General features: G+C 36.5%; 3 protein-coding genes across 11 annotated transcripts; all 3 read left to right on the top strand.

Moving 5' to 3' along the window:
* Positions 1-465: 465 nt before the first annotated feature.
* Positions 466-7,798, top strand: LOC125213820 (COP1-interacting protein 7-like). Of its 4 annotated transcripts, XM_048114565.1 has the most exons (10): positions 466-614; positions 771-830; positions 905-1,084; positions 1,172-1,278; positions 1,879-1,928; positions 2,029-2,075; positions 2,162-2,314; positions 2,697-2,878; positions 4,608-6,244; positions 6,451-7,798. In XM_048114565.1, the coding sequence occupies exons 2-10, from the start codon at positions 772-774 to the stop codon at positions 7,402-7,404; spliced, it is 3,369 nt and encodes a 1,122-aa protein (XP_047970522.1). In that variant the 5' UTR covers positions 466-614; position 771; the 3' UTR covers positions 7,405-7,798. The 4 variants fall into 4 exon arrangements, with proteins under 4 accessions (XP_047970522.1, XP_047970521.1, XP_047970523.1 ...); XM_048114564.1 differs by having other exon boundaries at positions 466-830; XM_048114566.1 differs by having other exon boundaries at positions 467-830; positions 936-1,084.
* A 2,666-nt stretch (positions 7,799-10,464) lies between these two features.
* Positions 10,465-11,790, top strand: LOC125209547. Its single transcript, XM_048109148.1, has 3 exons — positions 10,465-10,599; positions 11,173-11,490; positions 11,602-11,790. The coding sequence occupies exons 1-3, from the start codon at positions 10,465-10,467 to the stop codon at positions 11,788-11,790; spliced, it is 642 nt and encodes a 213-aa protein (XP_047965105.1).
* An 842-nt stretch (positions 11,791-12,632) lies between these two features.
* LOC125210629 (protein WHAT'S THIS FACTOR 9, mitochondrial-like) lies at positions 12,633-16,266 on the top strand. 6 transcript variants are annotated; one of them, XM_048110173.1, is made up of 4 exons: positions 14,159-14,266; positions 15,037-15,176; positions 15,518-15,723; positions 15,813-16,266. In XM_048110173.1, the coding sequence occupies exons 2-4, from the start codon at positions 15,087-15,089 to the stop codon at positions 16,069-16,071; spliced, it is 555 nt and encodes a 184-aa protein (XP_047966130.1). In that variant the 5' UTR covers positions 14,159-14,266; positions 15,037-15,086; the 3' UTR covers positions 16,072-16,266. The 6 variants fall into 6 exon arrangements, with proteins under 6 accessions (XP_047966129.1, XP_047966126.1, XP_047966128.1 ...); XM_048110172.1 differs by lacking the exon at positions 15,813-16,266 and having other exon boundaries at positions 12,633-14,261; positions 15,136-15,176; positions 15,518-15,598; XM_048110169.1 differs by lacking the exon at positions 15,813-16,266 and having other exon boundaries at positions 12,634-14,266; positions 15,136-15,176; positions 15,518-15,599.
* The last annotated feature ends 11,279 nt before the right edge of the window (positions 16,267-27,545 follow it).

Here is a 27,545-nt window from a genome sequence, read left to right as displayed (position 1 = left end):
GATGTACTTTTTAGGTCGAACCATATAAAACCTTGCGTCGTTATTCTTGTTCTTATTCTCGTTGATCACAATTTTTTCATAGAGAGAATAAGTGATTGACGTAGTATTAGTGGAGATCGGCCTACAATATTAGATAGAGACACTTAGGTGGTGTTTGGTTTCCTATATAAAATAATATCAAGATATAATCTAAGATTAAGTTAACTATGACTAATTATCCCATAATTATCCATTTATGATTGAGTTGTGGAATTAAATCTCATGAACCAAACACACTACTAATTTAATCTCGAGATACAATCTTGCAAATCGAACACCTTTATAGAATCTCAAAATCAATAATTTTTTTTGGGAATAACCAAAATGTGAAAATAAACAGAAATAGTCGTGAAAGTGGTGATGTGAATAGGTCCACTGACTGTCAAAATCTGGTGGGAGTGACAACCAAGCGAAGCAACCACCGTAATCTTCACATCATTCATCACCTGACCTCCCACATTTGGAGCCTTCAAAAGCAATATTCTCTCTCATCTCATCTTTATAAAACCATGTGAATTGACTCTCCAACGACTGCTCTTCCTAGATTGATTTTGAAACTGTCGGCCTCCTCAATTGTAGGCCCCATCAATCCCTTATTTCATCGGTTGCATGTTCCCTCCTCGCATCTGCAACCCTTCACATTCACGAATTTTGCATTTCTCGTCTTCCTTCCAAGAAACACCAATTTCTTCTTCTATTTGTTTTTTTTTCTTACTGTTTGTCATTCGCAGTATGGATTCCACTACTCTGCTCGGTTATGCTCTGTTTCAATTGACACCGACACGAACAAGGTACGCCTCTCCACATTCCACCCCCAATTATGTAAATTTCTGATGCCAATTTCCCACAATTCTCATCAATGAAGATGTGATCTCGTGATATTTGCTGGGAATAAGAGTGAGAAGATAGCATCAGGGTTGTTGGAGCCATTTCTCCGCCATTTGAAATCGGCTAAGGATCAAATTTCCAAAGGTGGATATTCGATTATGCTTAAGCCTATTTCCACAGATGCTTCTCCATGGTTCACTAAGGCCATTCTCGAAAGGTGGTCTGAGTTTATGCTGTGTTAAGTCTCTTCTGTTATGTTGTGTGTGTTACTAAATGGATTTTATTTTCTTTTTTTTGTATTAAGGTTTGTGAAGTTTGTTAGCACACCCGAGGTTCTTGAGAGAATTGTGACTATTGAGAGAGAGATAAATCAGATTGAAAGCTCAAATGAGCAAGTAAATGGACCACCAGGTATGACAAAAATGAATTGCAAATTGAGGTTTTTCTTTAGCTTTTATGATTTTAGATCGTAATGGATTAAATTTAGTAGTCAAGCTCTTAGATCCCAGTAAGTCCCTTACTGTCATGTGACTTTTAGAATCGAATCTTGTAGATTATATTTTATAGTTTTGTATGCTCAAGATGTGTGTATCCGGAGAGAGATCGAGGGAAATGTACTGGATTATAACAATCGATCTTCACAAAAAGGCTTTGTTTTGTTGTGGTTCATCTGAACTATAGACATTCACATAGGTTATTTGTAACATCGTTTTGTTTATCAATTTTTTTTTTACCTGGTCTCTGAGTAGAAAGGGGAAATATCTGAAGAATCAGCTTAATTTTGCATGAATGAGGACAAGAGTGAAATCTTAATCAGGATGATCTTTAAATTTTTTCTTCTGCAATAAGAATTACACTCTCTTACTATGTGAAGTGTCAAATATAGTCTTATAAATTTGACTAGTGGATTTCTTTTAGTCATTGACTTTCGAAATTGCAGCAATTTTCCAGATTAATATGTAAATCAATTTATATATATAACACGAGTAAACAACAATTTTGTATTCGCAGGTACTCCTACGACGGATGGAGATTTCAGATTTTCAGCTACCCCATTTAAGGTGCATCATCCTCTGTAGCCTTCTAATCTTTCCCTTGTTGTATTCAGAATGTATTTTGTAAAACATGTATTGATGATACACCATTTAACCACATCTCCAGTCCAAATCTGAAACCAACGGTGATGATGGTGGAGAAGAAAATCCAAAGTAAATGCGTTATCTTAATTTATTTATTTCTTGAACGTACAATTTCTACCAGTTGTATATTAACAATTTCCATGGGGTGTGTATAGGATTCGTCTTCAACGTGTTTTGGAATCTCGGAAGGCAATGCTCAAGAAAGAGCAAGCAATGGCTTATGCACGTGCTTTAGTGGCAGGGTTTGAGATGGATTATATATATGATCTTGTATCTTTCAGTGATGCTTTTGGAGCTCTCCGTTTAAGGTAGGATATATTCAGTGTGGATTTTTTAGGGTTGAGTGTTATGCTGGAGCCTTGTATTCTGGAGAAAAATCGTACCGTCTCACATCATGATGGTTATTGTGGATTCTAGCTATGTCGTGAAATAATCTGGCAGTAAACCTCTATTTTCGTTATTTTTCTCACTCGATGATGTTTCGAATACTTTGTGGAAGTGAACCAGAACGATTTAGAATGGATGTGGAAGTTCAGTTTAATGGTTGACGTGTCTTGTCTAAAACTTGTGTCTCCCTTACATTGACAGATACATTCACTACGACAGGCTAACTTTTAAGTTGATGTCATATTTTGGGTCATTTCCTTTTTTACTCATCCCATGGCGATGACATTACTTCTGCTGATTCAGGGAAGCGTGCATAAACTTCATGGAGCTATGCAATAAGAAGAACAGTGATAAGATTTGGTTAGATGAAGTAGCAGCAATGCAAGCATCGTATTTGGGAATGTCTGGAGCTGTATACACTGGTGAAAATAATGATTTGTATCCTACTGGGCCAGCTAAGAGCTCAGCATCCGACAGTGGCGAAGGTATACTTTCTATACTTGCTCTTTTCTGTTAATAAACATTAGTTAAGAGGTGCAGAAACCAATAGAAAATAACTTTCATCCCCCAATAGCTTGACCAATGTATTGAACAAATGATAGCATTTGCACTTCTTTAGACAGACTATGTAATACAACTCATAAACTTTGAAATGGACCTAAAATGATGATTGCAGAACAATAAAACATAGACATATGTGGAAAAGTATGTAGGCATAGTTGAGAAAAGTAATACTCCCTCCGTCCCTCAAAAATAGAATCTTTTGTAACGGCACGGGTTTTCATGCAAATTTGGTAAAGTAATAGAGAGATAGAAAGAAAAAAGTGTGTTGAATTTTCATAAAATAGAAAGTTTATATTTTTATGGGACGGACCAAAAAGAAAAGAGTTTCTATTTTTAAGGGACGGAGGGAGTAGTTAATATTTCATAACTTTTTAAACCAAGAGACCAAGCCTGATTAGGACGCATAACTGATGTGGAATACTTTTTATATAACACTTCCCCTCAAGTTAAAGCTGGTACAACTTTGATAAATGCTTAGAGTAGTTGTGGTAGTACTGGCAGTTGTAGCAGTAGTAGTAACTGTAGCAGTGGTAGTGGTAGCAGCTGTGAGGAAGTTGTAGCAGTTGTAGGGTAGTAGTAGCAGCTGTGGGGAAGTGGTAGTAGTAGAGCAGCTGCAACAATAGTAGTAGAAACAACGGTAGAAGTAGCAACAGTCGCAGCAGTAGTAGAAACATTGAATACGATAGTGGTCTCTAAATTAGGTTAGGAATTAAAATTCGGTATTGTAGATGATTTGAAGAAACCAAAAACCTAATCAGAAGTTGTAGTAGAAACCGAGCAAAGTTGGTAGCAGCGGCAACAGAACAAGACTGTCACAGCAGAGGTAAGCAGAACCGAACAAAGTCGGTAGAGTAGTTGGGGCCCTAAGCAGATCAGTAGGAGTCATAGAACTGGCAAAGTAGTAGCAGCAGAAACAGAAACTCTAATTTTGGGCATAGTAACTTCCGGTAGAGTAGAGCAACAGAACAGAACAATCTTAATTCCGGGCAGAGGTGGAAGGGAAGAGTAGTGTTGGACGTAGCGGAAACCTTAATTTCTTTTTTTTTTTTTCAGACTAAACTAGAGATGGATTCGAATCTGCTATAATACGTTGTAGAGCAATAAAACATAGAATATGTCGAAAAGTATATAGACAATTGTAGTAGGTATATTTCACATATATATAGTACAAGAGACTAAGTCTGTCTAAGGCACATAACCGATGTGTGATACGACACCCATGCACTATTTATATGGAGTACAATAATTTGCAAAAGACCATGTACCAACAACTAGTCAAGATTTGTGTTAATACCCACATTTGGAAAATCATATCCAGCCACGTATTTGTAATTTCAAAGTGTTTAGTTATCCAAGTTTTGATCCATTAAACGCTCTAACAAGAGACTTCCTCGATTTAGAGTAGTAGAATATAGAAGTTAAACATTATGAAGTGAGATCTTTTTAATCTCTATCTAAGTAAGCATGACTCAAAATTGAGAATTGTGTTATGATATCTGGCTGAGAGAGAGAGTCTAAATTTATCTTGTTATATTATTCATTTTTTTTACATCTTATGGAGTAAGCAATACAAGTAATTTTTCTCAGATTTTGGACCTTTTTTGCTATCTTGAAGTATGTATAACTGAACTGGCAATTCATTAACATAAGGCACAGAGAATGGTTTGCCAACAGAGTTTCATCTGCAACAGGCAGAAAGGACAGCTCAATCCCCGACTTGGCAAAACAATCATCCTCAATACATGCAGAATCCGATGTTTCAACGGCCCCGACCATATCCGGGGTATATCTTTCCTGGCATGCAGGTCCCTCCATCACACTATCCAAGCAATGTTTCGTCGTGGCCTGTCAATTTCCATGATTCAGGCATGTATCTTGATAGGGACATCAATGATAACAAGGGATACAGGTCCTTTAATAAGAAAAAGGAAAAGAATGTCAACCGGGCTCGTAGATACAGTACAAAAAGTGAAGGTGAAGAAATTGATCAATCAAGTTCTGGAAGTGATTCGAGCGACCAGAAAGACCATGAAGCAACTCTTTCTCCAAACGACCGGATTTATAACAAGAAGCATAGCAGAAAATCTTCAAGAAAAGTTGTTATTCGTAACATAAATTACATTGCTTCTGCCACGAAAGAAGAAAGTTGCAGTGATTCAGATAGCTCTTCTTTTGATGAAGATGAATACGTTGATGCAGACTCCATTAAACAGCAGGTAGAGGCAGCTGTTGGGTCATTGAAGAAACAGCATAAATCACCCTCCAAAAAGAATAAGGCCCGAGATGATAGCAAGAAAGCCAGCAATGAACGGGTAAGTCATTCTGAAGAAGAAAGTAAAGGGGGGAATTGGGATATTTTTCAAAACCTCCTCATGAAGGATCCAGACCCAAGTAACAACGCAAAAGGTCCGAGGGATATTCATCTTCAAGAAGAGCACTCAATTGGCAAGGGAAATTCCGATGAGAAGCTAAACAAGCCAAAGCATGCTAGTGATGATTTTCTTCTGACTGAAAGATCAAACAGAAACGGAGTTCAAGGATCAGATGGTGAGGAGATTTTCCGTGGAGCTACGAAGAGGAGTAAAGATGATGATCTGGTAATGCCATCAAGAGAAGGAGGATACGTCTCCCAAAGTTCTCATTTTGGCACTGAATTGTCCATCATTAAGACCTCGAAAGAGGAAGACTGGATTATAGGTGGCAAAAGACAGATATCTTCACATCCATGTGGGAGTATAGATCATAGTAGTTTTTGCTCCTCCACCCCTTTTCAAGATGGAGAAAATAAACGAGAAGTCATTTCAGATGATTCTTTCATTGTTCAGTCACAAACATTTGATGGTCCACTGCAACGTCAGCCAAAGGAGGACGCTTTAATGGTACCAGACATTGCCGGGTCCAATCAATCCGTGAATAGCACGCATGGTAAACTTGAAGCTGGAAGTTTCTCCGAACCTGAAGACTTCTCAATGATGTTTGGACAAAATTCTGCTTCTGAGCAAGTTGTGAATTATAGGGCTCCAAGTATGGGTTATGTGAATGATATTTCGCTGTATGAAACAGTTGGGATTCAGTCCAAAACTGAACCAAGCGTTAGCATTGATGTTACACCACTGCAAAATGATAAGTCGACCAATTCCAAGAATGGCAAGGAACTGGGAAGGAAAGTGGCTGGAAAAGAACCAAAGTCTAAAGCTTCAAAGGGTTCACTGTCAAGGAGCAAATCCGATATTCCAGTAAGGAGCAAGATATCAACAGCTGGAAGCACAAGAGGCAAATCTGATAAGGTATCATATTATAAGTAGATTTCTGCATTTCACTGTATTATAGGAATGTTTCATTTGTTTGGCACATTTCATAGGACTGATTTAATCCTGCAATATTAAATTATCATTGCATTAGGATTTAATAGCATTTTGTAGCATGATAGTGCTGTAATCACTTGGTCTTGTTTCTGTTCTATCTAATTTCTTCCCTGTTACTTTGAACTTAGGAAGAAGAGAAGAGGAAGAAGATGGAAGAATTATTGATTCAGCGTCAAAAGAGAATTGCAGAAAGAAGTGCTGCTAAGGGTATTACCCGAGAAATTCCAAAGAGGCATACAATAGAGAGTAAGAAGAGTAATGAGAAGACTGCAACAGCTGAGAATAAAACATCATGTAAACCAGTTATGAAGAGTTCCACCATTGATCGCTTATCTACTGCTCGTACAACAAACAAGCACTCGTCTACTGAATCCAGAGTTGGTCAAAACCAAAAACCAACATCTAAGGCAAAGCCCACAATGACGCCTTCCCAACTGAAAAAGACGAAGGCAACTCAGGAGCGACGGGACAAGATCAATGCTTCAGACAAGAAAACTGGTTTAAATCATTCAAAGAGTACTTCCACTGTTCAGGTAAAGGCTAGCGCAGGTGCCACTCCCATGATCGCGGATGAATCTAGAAAAGCAGAAGGGACTCAAGCTAAAAGGAGAGATAGCAATGAGATATCTGGGAGGGATACCTTGTTACATACTGTGACTTCAGTTGAGAAGATAGAATTGGCTACTCTATCCACTACAGATGCTTCAGAAGAGAAAAACTCCATTCAGATCTTACCTAGCAAAGACATGCCACTCCCTTTAAAACATTCATCCATTCTAAAGGACCAGCAACTTAATGTTGATGATGTTCATGTTGGGGTTGCACCTGAGATCGCAGTTCATCCTACAGCGGAAAATAATTTGAAATCTGCTCTATCAAACAGCAATGAAAAAGGTGCAGAGAAGAAAAAGCTCTCCTTTTCGCCTGAAATCTCAGTGATGAATATTATCTCAACTCCACCTTCCGATAGTGAAGCAAGTCCAGAACTAAACCATTCCAGAAAAAAATGGAATAATGGTGAAAGCTCTCCGAAAATCCCTAAGGGCTTCAGGAAGCTCATCTTCTTTGGTAGAAGAAGTTGATTCTTGCATGAATTTTACTTGAGAAGCCTCTACATAATGCACCATTCAAATTCTCGAGATATGGTTAGTATTTGCCTCTACGGTTGCTCCAGAAGAAGAGCATTATGAGGTGCAACGTTTGGTGTCAAGCGACGAAGGATGGTATAATTTATTGCGCAGCAAACAATAAACCATTCAGCATGGTTTTGTATAGAGAACTCATTCCAACCATTTCCGGAGGCCAGAGTTCTCTTGATTCCGTTGTGTGTCAATGATTTTGTTTCCTGAGTGTACTTGTTTGTTGTTTGATGGTTTCCTCTGTAAGTGTGATGATGTAAGGTCATGTGTTTGGTTGTAATGCACATTTTCCCTCCATTTGTAATGTATCTAAATTTATCAAATTGCTTTTTTCCTATGGACACGAACAAATCTATTTCTAAGTTTGGATTTTTATTATCACAATTCAAATTAAAATTCATGCTTTCTTAGATCTCAGAGTGATGCCGAACTCCACATATTCTCCTTGTCCACGAAAAATACTCTTATTATGAAAAATTCGTCTCTCATACTTTATCCACTTTTTCTCTTCTCTTCATACTTTACCCACTAGTTCTTCATATCTTTCTTACTTTATCTATTTTTTCTCCTTTTCTCTTACTTTACCAAATTCTGAACCCTGAACACTAAAACTCATGACGACTATCAATCAAACTATTTTTTGTGGACGGAGGGAGTATAATCTCAAATTATGCTTATTTTCCAATTTTTTCACAATGATTATAAATAAAAAGATTAAAATTATACATTTACATACTCTCTCTGTCCTACACGTGTAAAGTGTTTTGCTTCCCGTTTAAAATAACACATTTTTAAAACATACTTTCTTCGTCATACATGAATATGCACTTTTGGTTGGGCACAAGTTTTGATGTAAAATTGATAAATTAAGAGAGAAGTAGAAATAAAAAGTAATTAAAGTATTGCCAGTTATAATTTGTGAGAAGGAAGAGAGGGCATAGTATATACTCCCTCCATCCCCGAATACTTGACACGGTTTGACCCGGCACGGGTTTTAAGAAATGTAATGGAAAGTGTGTTGAAAAAGTTGGTGCGATGTGGGTCCTACTTTTAAAGTATTAGTTTTATAATAAATGTGAGTAGGAATGAGTTAGTGGAATATGAGGTCCACTACCAAAAATGGAAAAAGTGAACTGTGTCAAGTATTCGGGGACGGACCGAAATGACAAACTGTGTCAAGTATTCGGGAACGGAAGTTTATTCTCTATACTTATCTCATAAACTTATGCTACATAAAGTTACGTGTCAAAAATTAATGATTCAATAAACCGATTTAATGATTTGCTGGCTTTCAATTCCTAAATATTCTCTCGTAAATTTAATGGTTATATTCTCTACGTCCTATTCTAAGTGGAGCATTTATAATTTGGCACGAGATTTTGTTTAATGTTGTTTTATGTGTAAAGTGGAGAAAGTAAAGTAAAAGAGAGTAGAAAAAGTAGAGAGAGTAATGTTTTTATATAAGAAATGTATCATTTAGAGTGAGACATCCAGAAAAGAAAAATGTGTCACTTACACTGGGACGAAGAAAGTATATTAGGGGTGCTTAAACGGTTCCTCAGTCCTCGGTTAACTGGAACCGGGAACTGGAAAACCGGTTCCGGTTTCAACTTTTTATATAACAATGGTTCTGGTTCTAACCGGAATCAACTGGTTCCTAACCATGAATCGAATTATAATTTAATTTAATTTTTTTTATAATTTAATATACTAATAAATCTAACTTAATTGAATTGAAATAAAATAATTTGAAACATTGTTTAGTTTTAAGATTTAAATAGTATTAAATTTGTGAGCTCTGTTTTCTGAAATATTTAAACCGTGATGTTTTAAATCCACAGTTGTTTCCCAAATCCATTTTTTATGAACTAACTACGATGAGTAGAACATCATAAGTTTGTTTATAATTTTCAAAAAAACTATACAAATACAATATCATTTCATATGATAGAAATTTAACTTTATAACAAATTTATGTAACAATTCATTTAATATACGATTTTAAAATGTTTGTGAATGATTTATTAACAGTACCGCATTAAATTAAAAAGTCACAACAAGATCAATTAGTAATGGAAATTCTATTGAATATTTATTGAGAGAAAAAAAAAAAGATAAGTGGAATTCAATTTTAAAACTCCTTTGAAAAAATGCTAAATTTTATAAGTCCTTTTTTTATAAAAGAATTGCCAACATAAATTAGTCTGATCTACTACACTTGGCATAACTCTTGCCCATATATGAATATTATTGTATGGTTGATTTGGATTTTTTTTATGTATTTATTTAAATTTTTAGGTATTAATTGTTATAGATCCAATGTTGGATTATTATTTTATTAGTACTGAATTATTTAAAATTATAAATATATTTCGATTAAAATTAAACATCGGTTCAGGTTATAGTATTTATGAAAATTGAAATCGGTTAACTGGTCATGTTAGAACCGGAACCGGCCAAATTAGCAAGCCTAAAGTATATGATATCAGTAGTTGAATGTTCCCAAAATCTTAGGTCATCTCCAACCATTTACATTTAACCCAAACCCATTTTTTTAGTATATGTGACATCAAACAGTAATTCTACTCCAACCATAAACTAAAACCCAAAAGAATATTCCATATTCATAAACTTAATTGAAAATTTTCAATCTTACCTACATATTTATTTAAAGAGTGAACTACACTAAGAGCTTCTCCAATGGCGGACGTCTCGGTAGGACGTCGCCGACGTCCGACCGGACGTCCGCCGTAGTGAACGGGACGTCCGCCCACGCCTGTCCCATGTGCCCGTCCCATGTCCCTGCCCCTCACCCCTACGTCCGACCGGACGTCCGCCACTGTGGCGAAGGTCGGACGTCCGCCACTGTGGCGAAGGTCGGACGTCCGCGTTTTAAATTTTTTTTTTAAACTCTATAAATAGGGCTCGTTGAACTTCATTCCATTCACACCACTTATGTTGACAAGTTTCTCTCTCTAACCTCTTTTTTCAAGTATATCTAGAATGACGAGTAGTCGTGCGGGTGGTAGTGGCGGAGACGCTAGTGATAGTGATAATGAATTGGATCTCGCTGTGCAAGAGGCGATTGATCGATTGCTCCGGCAGAGGCAGCAACGGCGGCAGCAGGCGGCGGCGGCGGTACCTCGGCCGATCCATCGCCGACGTCATGTACCCCGGGACCACATTGCTGCACATATTCGGTAGTATGAGGACTACTTTGCTCCGCAACCACGTTTTGGGGATGCCTTATTCCGGCGACGTTTTAGGATGCATCGTCCTCTGTTTATGCATATCGTAGGTGCTTTAGAGAGAAGATACGATTTTTTCAGGATCAGAGAGGATGCGGGCTGGCAAACCCGGACACACGGCAATACAGAAGTGCACTTTGCCGCAATAAGGCAAGCTGGCGTACGGAGGCCCGGCCGACATGTTCGACGAGAGTACCTCCACATTGGCGAGTCTTCAGCGTCGAGTGTCTGCTGAATTTTTGCGCGGGCGTTAGATCGATATTCGGGGATCGGTATCTTCGGCGTCCGAGCCCCGAAGACTGCCAGCGGCTGATAAATATGAACGGTTGGTGCACGGGTTCCCTGGGATGTTGGGCGGCATAGATTGTATGCATTGGGAGGAGGAACTGCCCCGTCACCTGGAAGGGGATACACACTTCCGGCTTCAAAGCCAAGCATCCCACGATGATCCTTGAAGCTGTAGCTGACTACCCGGCTGTGGATATGGCATGCTTATATTGGAGTCGCCGAGTCGAACAACGACCTCAACGTCCTCCAGTCGTCGCCCCTGTTCAACGATCAGTGCAATGGCGTTGGTCCCGCCATCGGTTTCGTCGCCGACGACAACCAGCACAATATGGGATACTATTTGGCGGATGGGATATACCCAAACTGGCCCGTCTTTGTAAAGATGGTCAAGCATGCGGTCGGACAAAAGAAGTCCTACTTTGCGACCCGTCAGGAGGCAGTGCGCAAGGATGTTGAGCGCGCATTTGGTGTGCTCCAGAGTCGATGGGGGATGGTGAGGGATCCGGCACGGCAGTGGTATATTACCAACATCGGCGACATCATGTACGCATGTATCATTTTGCACAACATGATTGTCGAAAGTGAAGGGGACGAACTTACTCAGTGGACGAACGAAGATGATACGGGTGCCGGTCCAAGCCACGGCGTGGCCACCGCGAATGTGGGCATGGGGGTACCTCATGGAGAGGTTGAGCGGTTGCGCGCATTTGCCGACATGCGGCTAAGAGATGCCCATATTCGACTTCAGGAGGATATCGTCGAAGAGGTTTGGACGCGGAGGGGTGGACGTTGATGTGGTTGCTTTTTTTCTATCTACTATGTAATTTTTTTTTTCGAATGATGTATGTTTTTTTTTTAATGAAATATTCGCATTTCCCCGTTCGTATCCGTGTCGAATTTTAATTCCGTAAATTTAATTTTATTGCGGGAAGTCCTAGTGGAAAGTCCTAGTGCAGTGGGAAGTTCTAGTGATGTGGCAGTGGAATGGGAAGGGCTAGTGATGACGTGACATGCAGTTTTGTGGAAAGTCCTAGTGGGAAGTCATAGTGGGAGGGGCGCCACCGGAGACGCTCTAATAGTCTCTGATCTTGTCAAAAAATGCATCAATGGTCTCTCTCACATGAATATAAAAATTATATTTTTCTCTCCATTTAACACACAAAACAAAACCTTCTAAAATCTCGTGTCGTCCCACAAGTATGACATCATTTGTGGGACGGAGGGAGTATCATTTTTACAAAATGAGTGTGTAAAAGTGATCGGGACTTTTAATGGCGGACGGAGGAAGTACTCTGTAACCTAAAAAAGACTCCCTTTGTTTCTCTATAGTTGATGCAGAACTTTTCGACATGGAGTTTTAGAAATGAATGTTGGGTGTATTAAATAAATCGATAAAAAAGTAAGAGAGATGAAAGGTAGAGAGAATAAAGTATAAAGTGAATAAAGTAGAGAGAAAAAAAGTAAAAGAGAGTAAAGTAAGAAAGAGAAAAAAGTTACCATATATGGAAATGACTCAACTATAAAGAAATTTTTCAAAATGGAAAAATAACTCAACTATAGAAAAACGGAAGTAGTATAAAATGTGCACAGCCCAGGCACAACGACGCAATTATCAGGGGCGCGCTCTACCACTGAGCTAATAGCCCGTCGTGCGAGCCTCCCATTGGGGGCCCACTATGTCAAAAGCGAGAGAAACCCCATCCTCTCTTTCCATTTTTCGCCTCCATGTCCCCACACGGAAGACATGGGGACGTAACAAAGGGGATCCTATCAACTTGTTCCGAGAGCTTATTTGGGTTTCTCAATCTCTTCCTCCAGGTGAGTTTCAGAACTTATATTCCCCACTTTTCAATATCCAAAAAGAATTAACCTTGGATAAAAATATGCGTATGTGTACACTACCACTGTTCAAAAACCCAAAAAATGGGGGATTTGCAATGGGTTATGGAGCATGGTTGGAGGTGATTCTTCCCTCAATTACAGTGTAATATGAAGTGCGAGGTCCTCCAGTTGAGCGCCACCGCTCGCCGCCATCTCCACCTCCGCACCTTCATAAACGCTAGAATCAAATGGGTCCGCGATCCGTATCTCGACGCAGCCGTAGAGAGAGAAAAAAACCTCAAATCCTTACACTCACTGAAAAACCTCATCCTCTCTCACCCATCCCAATCCCTACCCCTCTCCGCCATCTCCCCTCTCAAACCCCACCTCTCCCTCCCCACCACCGCCGACAAATTCATTCAGTCCTATCCCTTCATCTTCAAAATCTTTCTCCCGCCAAATAAAACCAATCCCTTCCCCCACGTCAAGCTCACCCCCAAAGCCCTCTCCATCCACTGCGACGAGCTGCTGCACCTCAACATGTCGCGCTACCGCCTCGACCTCGCCCAGAGACTCGCCAAGCTCCTCATGATCGCGCGAGGCGGAAGGCTTCCGCTTCACTTAATCGATACGCTGACCTTCGATTTAGGATTGCCTCATGATTATCTACTCACATTGTTGCCTGAATTCCCTGATTATTTCCAGATCTGCGATTTAGGGTTTAGGGATTCGAATGGGGAAATCGTCTTCGGATTGGGGCTCCTCAACTGGAGAGACGATTTAGCCCTTTCTGAAATGGAAAAGAGGCGGGATTGTGATTTGAATGGAATGCAGATCAAGTATTCGATGAATTTACCGAAAGGATTTGATTTGCAGAAAAGAGTGGAGGACTGGGTGGAGCAACAATGGCAGCATTTACCCTACATTTCGCCGTACGAGAACGCGTTCCATCTGTCTCCGAACAGCGATCACGCGGAGAGATGGATGGTAGGCGTGATCCACGAGCTCCTGAGCTTGATGGTGACGAAGAAGACGGAGAGGGAAAATGTGTTCCGATTTGGGGAATTTCTAGGGATTGGGCGGGTGCGGGTGAAGAAGGCGCTGGTTCATTTTCCGGGGATCTTCTACGTGTCGAATAAGATCCGAACACAGACGGTGGTGTTGAGGGAGGCATATAGGAAGAAGCTGATGACGGAGAAGCATCCGTTGATGGCGATCAGGAATAGGTATATAAGTCTAATGGAGTTGGTTTTGAGAAGGGGAAGGCCGGTTAGAGGAGCAGCTGTTCGTCGGAGAGAGAGAGGGAGAACTTGCTTGAGAGTTGTCAGCAATAAGAAGGAGGATTGGAATCGATGGAGGAGAAGCGATGATGATGATGATTGATGAGCATTTTCCTTAGAGACCATAAATATAAACGTCCATTAAACGAAGTAGTGCTCACATGTAAGGTACATAGCAATAGCATATTAATACTCATTATACCTTAATGCATGTTTACAAATTTATATGATATCTTTATCAATTTAAATTTGTAAGGATAAATTACCAATTTAATGTATAAATATACTCCCTCCATCTTAATTTAGTTAAATCGTATTCTTTTTTCGGGATGTTCAAACTAGTTAGCCAACATATAAAATATCCGATCACTCTTGTTTTATTTTCTCTTATTTGTTGGCTTGCATTCCAGCAACCTTATCTTTGCCAAAATATCATGTATGCATTTTTTTGTCTCGCGAAGATTTCTCTTCAGAACTTAGAGATCGCCTAGATCATTTATCTCAAACTCCTGAAACAAATTTTCAATTCCTCAATTTCTTCCTTGTTGATAATCATATGATCAACATATATTATCAAACAAGTTATCTGATCCCTGTATTAATCAAAGTTGCTCTGCTTAAACTCATATTTCACCATTGCATAAGTGGATCTTCCAAGCCAAACTCCTACTCCTTTAGTATGGGGCTTTTTAGGAAGTGTTCCAAGAACAAAATCGTGAGTACTTAACCCAAAGTGAACAATATCATAGAATCGGGTGTATACCGTTGAATCCTTACAATAAGTATTTGTAAGTGGCTGGTAAAGAGTTGACTTATTTCTCTTCCAAACACAGTCTCTTTTAAAGTAATACTACTAGCTTCATTTCAATAGTATTAAACAAATAGTGCAATAATGACACTAACACAACTTGTTAATTTCTCAACTTTTTTTATATCAGACTACATGTAGAGAAATATCACACAGAAAGTGAGAGATCCAGATCTTTTAATGGCTTCCAAGATCTTAATTATCGTTGTCTTTATTTTCGATGTTATAGCTTTTGGTTTGGCAGTTGCTGCTGAGCAGAGAAGAAGCATTGTAAGATTCTATAATTTTAAATTGTTTTTTCCCATTATTGTTTATGTATTTTTTCTCTGAATGTTCTAAATCTGGTGACATAAATTGTTTGACCTGTTAATTTGAAAGCAAATATGTTCATGTTTATATCAACACTCATGCTCACATTCAAATGAAATTGCCTAGCATGTAAACCAAGTGTAGAGGCTCCATCAGCTTAGTTTGAAATCTTAACTTTATAATATCATAATGGAATCCTAAGTAAGTTCCAAGAATTTTAGCTTCCATGCTTTTTCAGAAAACTAAAGAGGATAAACTTCTTGGATGGCTCCTCATTGCATATATATATGGTCTCTTGACAGGGCACAATGAGGAGTGATAGTGAGGATGAATACAAATACTGTGTTTACAGCTCAGATGTTGCAACTGGTTATGGTGTTGGTGCACTTCTATTACTGATGGCAAGCCAAGTGATTATAATGGCTGCAAGTAGATGCTTCTGCTGTGGGAATCCATTGAAACCCGGAGGTTCAAGGGCTTGTGCTCTTCTTCTTTTCATTTTCTGCTGGTACACACCTCATTATATTTGCTCATTGTATGCCTGCTTAAAAAGAAAACAAGTAAAGAGTAATTGAGATTGAAGTATTGGTAATGTAGGATTACATTTCTGATTGCTGAGGCTTGCCTTCTTGCTGGTTCTGTGAGGAATGCTAAACACACCAAGTACAGGAGATTCTTCTTCAATAATGAGCCCTCTTGCGAGACTGTGAGGAAGGGAGTTTTCGCTGCAGGAGCGGCTTTCACTTTTTTCACTGCCATCGTCTCTGAATTTTACTATCTCAGTTATTCCAAGTCCCGGGGAAGTTTCAGGGCTCATGGAGGATACACCGGAGTCAGCATGGCAGCCTTTAAGTGAGTTTCACAAAAGCAGAATCTGCGGATTTGATGCATCTGTCTCTGTGTTACATACACATAACATATGTGCAACAACATTAATATTGTTCTGATTTGTTAGTCCATGTCCAATTTTTACCAAAGAGGGTGATGTTTCTTATTGTTAACTTCTGAGATCGAAATTCAATTGAGTTTGACGAGATTGATAGTTTGTGAATGAAAGAGAGATCACAAGATGAAAGCAGAAGTAATATTTTTTTTGAGAGCGAGAGAGAGAATCGATCGGATGTGTATAACAAGAACAGGGTTTCAAAACAGATATTGGAAAGCCCTTTACTAAGCCTAACGGCTAGTGCATCTATGGTTAGGATTAAAAGCTAGTTCGCTCATCCAACGGTTGCTAAATCATCTAAGTGTGCATAGTGAAAATGTTAGTAATATGGGTATTTCTATAAAATTTCTAAACTTTTATTAAATGCTGGTTTTGCTTAATATGTTTAAAAACGTCTATAAATTGTCAAACTTTTGATTTGTTAGGATTTTGCAATAAATCAATATTTTGACACTAATATCCTTAATATAAATCATAATTCACCAAGTTATATGTTAATATAGGAAAATAATTATAAAATAAGAAACTAATAGTTTCTTTGCAAATTCTATTCATAGCAATAATTTGATTTTAATTTGATATACGAAACCTAAATTTAATGAAAATCTAGAGATTTACAGGCTAGTTAATACTTCGCATAATAAATAGAGTGATTACATAATGGTTCATGGTGTTTCACTTTTGCCCAAAAAATAATCTTTGATCTTTCTAAACCAGTAATTTTGGAATTCATTGAGAGTATTCATTTTCGTATTGAAAAGAAATACCAAATTAAGATGGTAGGTATCGATGAAATAATATTTATTTAAAATACCAAACTAAGATGGTAGGTATCGATGGAATAATATTTATTTAATTTATCCATGTGTATGTTACTCCCTCTGTTCTCAAAGAGTATGAACAATGAGTTCGGCACGAGTTTTAATAAATAAGGAGAAAAGTAAGAGAGAGAGGAAGAAAGGGTAGTTGAAATAATGTTACTGGAGAGTGAGGTTCACATTATTGCAGTGATATAAGTTGTTAATAGTAATGATATAACTTGTAAATAAAATTATATGTAGTGGTAATAGGTTGTTTGACTTTTTTAAAATTAGAAATTTCATACTTTAACAGACGAAAAAGAAAATAGTTCATACTCTTTGGGGACAAAGGGAGTATTTTATTTTATAATTTGTATGCGTATCTAACTTTGATTTTATTGCATTTGCAGTGGGAATCATCAGTTGATTTAATAAAAAAATATACGATATTTAAGAAACGAATTAATCAAGAAAAGAATGTATAAACTAATTTGATAAACTGGTATAGTGAAATTTACCTTTCATATATTCATTTCTCTCACACCGGTTGTCTTTTTTTTTTTTTTGAAAAAACGCCCAAAGTGGGCGGGTCCCGCGGGGGGTTTAGGCAGACCCCCAACCTGTGAATAAATCAAAATATAACGTTCCAAAACATGATCCTAGACCAAAAGTGACTAGTATCTAAAGCAAGAACATGAAGGAGAAACAGATTGGAGCTCCCACAAGTCGGGATGCTCCATGCAATCAAAACTAAACTAGTAGCCAAATGAACAATACGAAGAAATAAACAAAGTAGAACTATCAAAAAGTCAGAATCAATCCACATCTCTGCGTCGGAAACGGAAGTTAGGATATACCAGTTGGTCCATCCTAACAAGCCTTCAGGTATCGAGGCGCAGAGACAGAATCATAATATGTCATAATTGGGGTCTGAACCCCCCTACCTGCAAGAAAGTCGGCAGCACGGTTTCCTTCTCTGTAGATGTGTGAGAATCGAACTTGCCGCTGAGATGTCATCCTCCGGATCAAAGTCATATGATATCTAAAATCAGCAGAACAAGGTCGTCCAGATGTGAGTAAAGTAACCAGAGCCGCTGAGTCAAGCTCTATCCAAATATGTGTAGCTAACTCCATGGCCATCTCTAAGCCTCGAATGAGAGCCATAAGCTCCGCCTCAAAGCTCAAAGATGCATCCATCGGAGAACAGAAGGCCCGCAGAAGGCCTCCATCAGTACCACGAACCAATCGTCCCTCTCCCGCCTCCAAAGTAGCAGAAGAAAAGGCACCTTCTGTATTTAGCTTCACCCAAGGGGCATCGGGGGGATGCCAAAGGACCATAAGTGATCGCAGAACACGCTGTCTGGGAGAAGAAGAAGGCATGAGATCCACTGATGTCGAGCAACCCCTCCAGTGTAACGGGGTGATCTTGCCGGCCAACACGAACGTATGTAGATGTTGAGTGACCTGGAAAATAACATGAGTGTGACAAAAAAGGGCGACCACGGTGCTTGCAGTCGTTCCTCTCCGTCCAAAGAAACCACACGATCAAACACGGAACAATAAAACTAATGTGCATGGCAGGAGCCCTAGAAAAAGAAGACATCCGCCAGTGACCTAGTCTAAGAGCAATATTGGTGCGCGTGTGAATCGGTGTGTGCGAGGGGGGGAACTAGGCATCGAAATACTCCCACACAGAAATTGCCGACTGACTCGAAAGAAAGACGTGACTAAAAGACTCAAAAGAAGGAGACCGACAACACTAACACCTAGACGCTAACTCAATACCCCGATGCTGCAACTTCTCATCCACCGGCAACCTACCATACAACAACCTCCAAATAAAAATCGAGATGGTGGGGGTCATCCCCTCGTTCCAAATCAGTCCCAAAATCTCATACTTCGACAGACTCGTCCAGATGCTCTCCCAGGCAGAGGTCACAGAGAACCGCCATGGCTATGCAAACTCCAATGCCTCACATCCTTCACCCCCACCTCGATCGGCATGGCTCTGATCTGATCGATCGTGTTGAGAGGTACGCCAAACCTAAAATATAAGTCATGCAGCATATCCTCATCCCAGTATGCTCATGCTAGTATGATGCAACGGCCTGAGATTGAGAAAGATCATATCTCGGGATGCACAGACTCCGGATGGAGCTAGCTCCAAGCCAGACGTCATCCCAAAAGCTGATCTTCCCCTCACCCAAGGACCAACGAATATAATCATGCATGAATGACCAAGTACGACGCAGACGACGCCAAGTAGGACTATCATGTGACCAACATGCAGATGTATGCAAATGACAAGGAAGGATACTGTACTTCTGAGTCATGAACTGGACCCAGAGAGAATCCTGCGCAAGGAGCCTCCACCACAGCTTGAACCCAAAAGCCACTGCTACTTCCCGAAACCGGCGAATACCCAAACCTCCCTCCGTCACAGGTAGGCAAATCTGTTTCCATGAAATCCAATACAACTTTCTCTTCTCCCCCCTGTACACCCCAGAAGTATCGGGCAAGAATCCACTCCAACTCATCAAGGAACCCAATCAGCGGACTCATAACCTGTAATATATATAGCGGGATAGCTGCCAGTGTGCTCTAAATATGAACAATATATAGTGCAATAATTTCATATCACATTTTTTTAATTGGTAAGTGTTATATATCGGTGGGAGAAACCGTTCTCTTATTCAATGAATAATATGATACAAAGATCACAAATTTATAGGCTAGGTATTCTCTACGTATGGTAAATCTAATTTACAATCATTGCTACTCTATCTCTGGCATAATATACTCCCATATCAATTATATATTATTCTCCCGATTTTATGTGATCTTATTCCAACACTCCTCCTCAAGCTAAATAATATGGTTCCCAGTACCTAACTTGCACAGTATTTTTCGGAATGAATTTGAATAGGTTCAATATATAAATGCATTCGTCAATGTTTTTTTTGGAAACATGCATATCTCAGTTATTACTGGTTCGAGAAGGTTCAATTTGTAAATGCATTTATCATTTTTTCAGAATGCATATCTCAATTATTATTGACATGATGTTGGTTAGATATATTTTGCGTTTATTCTTAAAAAAGGATTTTAATGATACTGAATTTTAATATGAAATTAATATTTCCCGCATCCTAAAAAATAAATACATTTGAAATAACACATGTGAGAATTAATGTATAATTGGTAAATAAGTGATATGTAGAGAAAGATAGTTAAAATAGTGTTAATGAATAATAGGATTCACATTATTATTAGTGTTTAATGTTGGGCCCTATTGGTATAAGTTGTAAATAAATTGATTTATATGCATTATGTGTTTGGGAGAACTATCCATAAATGAAAATAGAATAATTTTATGGGACAGATAAAAAAAGAAAAGAAAAGTATCATTATTTTTATAGGACGAATGGAGTAATATAAAAGGAGATAAAAATAATATTCCTTCCGTCCCACTTTAGGAGTCTCATTTGAGTTCGGCGTGAGTTTTAAGAGATGTAAAGGAAAGTTGGTGAAAAAATATAGTGGAATGTGAGTCCTACTTTTATCTATTAGTTTTATAATAAAATGTGATTAGAAAAAAGGTTAGTGGAATGTGAGGTCAATTAGCATTTATGAATATTACAACCGAGACTCCTAAAGTGGAACACCTAAAAATGATAAACCGTGACTGCTATAGTGGGACGGGGAAAGAAAATAATTATTTATAATATTATTAGTGTAGAATAAGATATAACCTAAAGTTGCAAAAAAATGAAGTAAACTACTCCCTCCGTCCCGGCTAAGATGACATATTTCTTTGCCAACATGAGATTTTAGGAGTTATTAGTTAAAGTGTTTAACTGGAGAGAGAAAAAGTGGGTATAAGTATTAAATAGAGAGAGAAAGAAAGGTGATTATTTTAATAGGAGTGGGAAAAAGTGGTTGAGTATATTAAATGGAGAGAGAAAGTTTCCAAATAAAGAATAGTATTATCTTAGTTGAGAGTCTTGAGACAAACTAAAAAGGAAAACGTGTCATTTTAAAAGGGACGGGGGAAATAATATTATAGGACTAATCAAAATAAAAAGAAGTAGATCATTTGAAAATGGAGAAAATATACTGAAACTATTTTTTTTTTCTATTTTGTTTTTTTTTGGACGCGGAAAGTTTTATTACAATGGAAATGATCAGTAAAATATCATAAAGTTCTCAAATCATTGAATTGTTCAGAATTTGCAATCAATAATTATTTTGACTTTAATATCCTTAATACTCCATCGTCCCATTAGATATAAAACATATATTTTTCGACACGAGATTTTATGTAGTGTTATTTTATGAATTAATAATAAGAGAATAAAATAAGAAAGATGAAAAAATAGTGATGATGTTATTTTCATTTCAAGAAACATTTCATTTATGGGACAGTGAATATAAATCTTAATCTACCAAGTTATATGTTAGTATTGAACTTTTGAATAGTTGTAAAATTGGAAAATACTAATAATTTGGTTGTAAAATTAAAACAAATCAATAATTTAATTTAAAATTTATATACACAACCAAATTTTAATGAAAGTATAGGGATTTGAGGGCAAATTAACCTCACCGTTTGGTACACGAAATTAGAATTGGATTTGAATTGGATTGAAATTTTACTAAATTGAATTTGAAGGAATTGAATTATGGTGCAATATAATTCCAAATCTATTGTTAGTTAAAAATAATATACTGTGTAGTGTATATAATGTGTGAAGGTGTACGATTTTCTAACTATTTTGAATTTCAATTTTCTATTTTTGAGAATTAATTCAAAGAGAAAAAATCATAGTCTCGGTATACTATATTAGAAAAAATGTGATTATTTATTGAGGGGAGTGATCAATTGCTAACTAATTAGCAATCTCAAATTAAGACTAAATTTTAGTAATTAGATTTGAAGATAAATAATGCCACATGAATTATATTTTTAATTAAGAAAATTAATAAATAAAAGTAGAGGGTATTAATGTCAATTTCCTCTTATTAAAATCATCTTAAAACTTTAAATTTACGTAACTCTCTCGATTTAAATTATTTTTTCGCAAAAAATATATCAAATTAAAGATAATTTTATAAGGATTCCAACGAGATTTCAATTGCATATGTTCCGACGACGTTCGGATGATGAAATTTGATATTTTTTATTTTAGTTTTCGTAAATGTTGATAACCAGATTTTTATCAACAAATACATCAAAAAACCTCAATAAAACCATGTAAAAATCTCAATAAATATGTGTTGATATTTTCTTGTACTAGTGTTGATATTCCTATGTCATATTGTTGATATTTGTAATACACTATGTTGATATAAAAAAAACATTCACGAAAATTATCATATGATAACATAATGACGATATTACCCTTTTGTTGATATTTTGTCTACTATTTATTGAAATTCGTAAGATTTAATCTCATCCATTCATTTAAAAATTTAAGGATGGAGATTTGGTCTTGATTTTGGATTAGGATTCTATAAGCATTAGAATATGACCCTATTTATTGAAATATCTATAATTCCCATATATATGCACAAGCTTCGTATTTATTCATATTACTTCACCACATAAATTTGTAGTATCGTATTGTATGCATCAAAATTCGGTGTTCTTAATTTTGGCTAAGCAAATATGTTACCGTATTAAGCAGTACTTCCTCCGTCCCTTTGTAGTAGACACGTTTCTTTTTTACACGAGATTTAAGAAAAGTTGTGTTAAGTGAGACAAGTAAATGAATAATAAAGTAGAAAAGGAAAAAGGTATAGAGATGAAAAGAGAATAAAGTAAGAGAGAAGAAAAGTTATTGTTTTTTGCCAAAAAAAGGAAACGACTCAGCTACAGTGGAATAACCTAAAAAAGAATACGACTTAGCTACAGAGGGACAGGGATGAAATATATTGTTACTTTTTACTTAATTTTTATAGTTAAATTACTATAAAACACTCTATAATTATATCTAATAATGTTTATTTTCTTAGTTTTATTGTTGAGGTTTCATTATTAACGTAATCTCATTTTAATTGTGTAAAAGTAAGATTGTAATCTTTAATTTGAAATTTGAATTAATATTTTAATTTCTTAAAATTGATATTAAAATATGTAATAATAAAAAGGGGTAACTGCTTTTAAAGTCACCAACTTTCCATAAATTCCAGTTTTTCCCATGAACTTTAAAAAGTTCGTGTAATGTCACGAACTTTATTGTCGGTTGTCATTTTCCCATGTCAGGTTTTCCGGTCTGATTCAAACAGTTCGTTTCCTATTAAGACAATGTCCAAATTTTTTTATCTTACTATTGTTATTTTCGTCTTTGAAATAACTTCGCGTGGGTACCTTGTACGCCTCAATCGGAACTCGGATGAAGAAGTTATGGCCATTTGATGAAGGTTGCGACCTTGTACTATCATAATGGTAATAACTTCTTCATCCGAGTTCCGATTGAGGCGTACAAGGTACCCACGCGAAGCTATTTCAAAGACGAAGATAACGATAGTAACATAAAAAAAAATTGGACATTGTCTTAATAGGAAACGAACATTTTGAATCAGACCAGAAAACCTGACATGGGAAAATGTCAACCGACAATAACGTTCATGACATTACACGAACTTTTTAAAGTTCGTAGAAAAAACCAGAATTCATGGAAAGTTGGTGACTTTAAAAACAAATTGTATAGTCATTCGTATTGTTATTTATTGTGTGCAATTCTAACAAAATTTAGTTGATGTATATATTAATAAAAAATAAAAAAACAATCCAATCAAAAAGTTAATTTTAATTTATGTATATCAATATAAAATAAAATCAGTCTCAACGAAAAATTTGGTGGTGGAATATTATAACCATTTTTGAGATAAATTAGTGTTCACGATAAAAAAAAAAAAAAAAAAAGACATTACATGCGGTGTGCATAACCATGAGATTGTGATCAATTAATAATTAACTAATGATTTAAAATTAAGACAAAATCTTAATTATAAAATTAGGAGATTTAATTATTAAAATAATATTAAGTGAATTATATTTTAAATTTAAAAAATTATTAAAAAAACTCAAAAGAATAATGATGTCAACTTTTATATTATATAGCAGTTAAAATTAATATTTTCTCTTCTCAAAATCATTTTAAAACGTTTAATGTAAGTAACTCTCTCGATTTAAATAATTTTTTTATAAGAAATATATCAAATTAAAGGTAATTTCATAAGGATTTTAACGAGATCTCAATTGTATTTGTTCCGATGATGATTGGATGATGAAATCTTATCATTTTTTATTTCAATTTTCGCATATATTGATAATCAGATTTTATATTAATAAATGCATTAAAAAATTACAATATAATACATATACAATATCAATAAAACTGTGTTGAAATTCTCATGTCACTGTGTTGATATTTGTAATACACTATTTTTGTCACGTCTGCCCTTCTAGGGTTACATAAATGCGGGCGATCGCGACTTAAAAGGGACTTAAATGCAAACGAAGAAAGGACTAGGGTTTCATTAGAGGATTTGACCTACGTATTTAATGAACGGTTAACAACAAGAAAAATCAGAGTAACGCTTTGGCGGTTAAATCCAATGGATAACAACTATCATCATAAATGATCAAAACGACAAGGTTTCAATGTAATCCAAAACATATCATGTCTCTAGGTTCTAAACGGAAATTAATATAGTTTCAAGATCAACCAACGATAAGTAAAACATGTTTCAGCGGAAGCATCAAGACAAGAGTGGAGTCATGTGTGAAGACACAACGACACTCGGAGTTTCAAGACAACCATAGTATTTTAATTAAATTTCTCAACACCACCAACCGCTCGTCGCCAGCTCAACCTGCACATAAGGAAAACACATGCAGGACTGAGTATTTTGAAATACCCAGTGGACTCATGTCGAAAACAAGTTATTTAAAATAGTATTTATCATGCCCTCAATAAGTAATCATCGGGGTTTAGCTTTTAGAAGGGCCCGAGATACTCAAAATAGTTTCCGTTTCAAAAGTCGACTGATCAGTCATTTTCCCATAGACGTTTACCATATTTGCACATACATGACATGGAATGCGGCCGCAAACCAAGTCACTAGACCGGCCAACCCGTACGTTGACACCCAGTCTACCATAGGTGTACACTAATCCAAGTAAGGTTTGCGGCCCTACGAGGATTCGAATTCGATTTAAATAATAGTGGCAAAAGCCACATTAGATAGGCACGTTAAAATCCAAATCACAACATGATAAACACAGTTTCACTTCCATCGATAAAACATTTAGGACATTGTCCTTATTTAAAAGAAAGCCCACCTCGACTGCTCAACTTTCAAGTATTTTCTTCCCTTTGCTATCACGCTTCGTGCGTGAGTTATCACCTTTAGATAATATGTATCACGAATTAGTCTCAATCAACGAACTCGAAATCATGCATGCCCCCAAACGTTCCCTTTTTCCACCGATTTGTTTATATTAACATTCACAACCAAGATATGCTCATCATATCAATTTATTCATACTTCAATGTCAGATCTACCATCACAGCATGGTCACGCATGAGTGTTCTTCGCACAACACACATCATACACACACATAAACGCCGACACACACACATATACACACCGACACACACACACACACACATATACATGCTTCCCTTTCATCAATTGTTCCCCCCCCCCCCCCTTTCACTCGATATATATGCATGAGGGTTCAAGAACACCGATTAATCGGTTAGATGAGAAAAGATAGATCAACGAATATAATCTCACAATTAAATAAATAAAGATTTGAGAAGATATGGGGAGGGGAGTTGGCGTGATTTTTAGGGAGAAATAAGGGGATTTCAAATTTTATGCTCATATGAATTGAATTAATTTCAACGGAGTGAAATATCACGGAGCAGAATAAAATAATAAATCCCACCAGTAAATAGGGAATAGGCGATTTTTGCCTATTAAATATGTGAAGGATTTATTTAGATTTTCACAGAGAGCAAGATATCACGGAGCAGAATAAAAATAATAATCCCCTCAATAAAAATAGGGAAGTAGGCACTTTTTTCAAGCTCTTCCACAAGGAATAAATTCCAAATCCTAATTTTGAATAGGATATGACAAGATTTGCTAGGATATTTGAATTTATTCATGGAAGAGAATAAATAAGGGGTCAAATAATATAATAAAATAATTCCTTCTCCCCATAAATAGGAGATTTTCGAAATCTCCATGGTATAAAGAATAGGGGTTGAAAATCTCATGGAGAAAATAAAGAATAATTGGGTCTTGAATTTAATTTGGATAAATATCCCAAGCAATTAATTAAATCCAGAAAAATAGAATTCTTCTCCAATAATAATGGTGGTCGAAAATTCCGAGAATATAGGTAAGATAATTATTGATAAACCTATTAAATCTCACTCACCCTTAGAATATTTCACCATAATCAAATTCACCCTGCACCAACAATTCCATCAACCACGTCACATATTCAACGATATTGACTATTCGAACCGAACCTCAACTCCAATTCAAAATTAGGTCACAAGGAATTCATGCAATTTAATCACACATCATTTAATTCACATACTTCACGGCATTAAAAGCATTTAATGCAAAAATTTTATGGCTCGAAAATTAGGGTTCAAAAGTGAGGCGTTACAATCTTAATATGAAAAACCCGTGGAAATTATTATGTCTACTATGTATTGAAATTCCTGAGTCTTGATTTCATCCACTCATTTTAAGATCTAATAGTGTGAAATTGGTCTTAGTTGTGGATTGGATACTATATGGATTTTAACTTGACCTTTGTGTATACGGTATATATATGAGAATTCTATATATAATCCCAAAAATCTGAGAATTCTATATATAATCCCAAAAATCTGGGATAGTTCCATAATACATGAGATTGCCTTTTTTCTTTCTAAATTTTTTATGATTCCAGCTAGAAGTAGGGCTCTTGTATATACTTTCAGTTAGCAAAATAATATTGGTTGGACATATCAAATAAGATTGTCATGTGGTATACTTTGACCCTGAATATTTACTAGAATTCAAATTGTAAAATTGGAATGGGATATCTATATTTCATAGTACCGAACATTAGATTTGAAATTGAAGACTTCATATCCAATTCTGCAGGCACAATTGCACAATTTCCATGATACTGAATAGTGGCTTATTACTTCACATAATGAAACCATTTCATAGTAAATAATAGTCTTATTATTTTGGTAATTACCAAGAGTATCTATCGGCGGGCTCAGTAACTAATCTCATTACTAATTTGTAGGCACAATAAAAGATGGGACAATTAGCCCAAAAATTTAAAGCTGCTTCATACTTAAGGCAGAGAACTTAGACCATTTAATCAAGAATGGAGAAGTCAATAATACTCGAATTTGTTTCTTTAAAAAATGAAAATATGCATAGGTCTTTCACATAATTTGGTTAGTAGTTAGGTGGTAAGTACTTTTAAGTGGCAGGCAAAGAGAGTTGAGCTGTCTATCTCCAAAACAGAGTTTCTTTAAATATGTATATCTT

Source organism: Salvia hispanica, chromosome 3 (assembly GCF_023119035.1).
Source record: "Salvia hispanica cultivar TCC Black 2014 chromosome 3, UniMelb_Shisp_WGS_1.0, whole genome shotgun sequence".
NCBI classification, from domain to species: domain Eukaryota; kingdom Viridiplantae; phylum Streptophyta; class Magnoliopsida; order Lamiales; family Lamiaceae; genus Salvia; species Salvia hispanica.
Note: the sequence above shows the minus strand (reverse complement) of the source record. Positions and strands in the feature narration are given on the sequence as shown.

Coding starts and splice junctions, on each gene's coding strand:
- LOC125213820 (XM_048114564.1), top strand. CDS start 649: ATGTTCCCTCCTCGCATCTGCAACCCTTCACATTCACGAATTTTGCAT. Junction 831..904: donor TTGACACCGACACGAACAAG/GTACGCCTCTCC, acceptor TCATCAATGAAG/ATGTGATCTCGTGATATTTG. Junction 1,279..1,878: donor GCAAGTAAATGGACCACCAG/GTATGACAAAAA, acceptor TTGTATTCGCAG/GTACTCCTACGACGGATGGA.
- LOC125209547 (XM_048109148.1), top strand. CDS start 10,465: ATGACGAGTAGTCGTGCGGGTGGTAGTGGCGGAGACGCTAGTGATAGT. Junction 10,600..11,172: donor GGCAGCAGGCGGCGGCGGCG/GTACCTCGGCCG, acceptor TTGAAGCTGTAG/CTGACTACCCGGCTGTGGAT. Junction 11,491..11,601: donor TCCAGAGTCGATGGGGGATG/GTGAGGGATCCG, acceptor GAACTTACTCAG/TGGACGAACGAAGATGATAC.
- LOC125210629 (XM_048110168.1), top strand. CDS start 12,987: ATGAAGTGCGAGGTCCTCCAGTTGAGCGCCACCGCTCGCCGCCATCTC.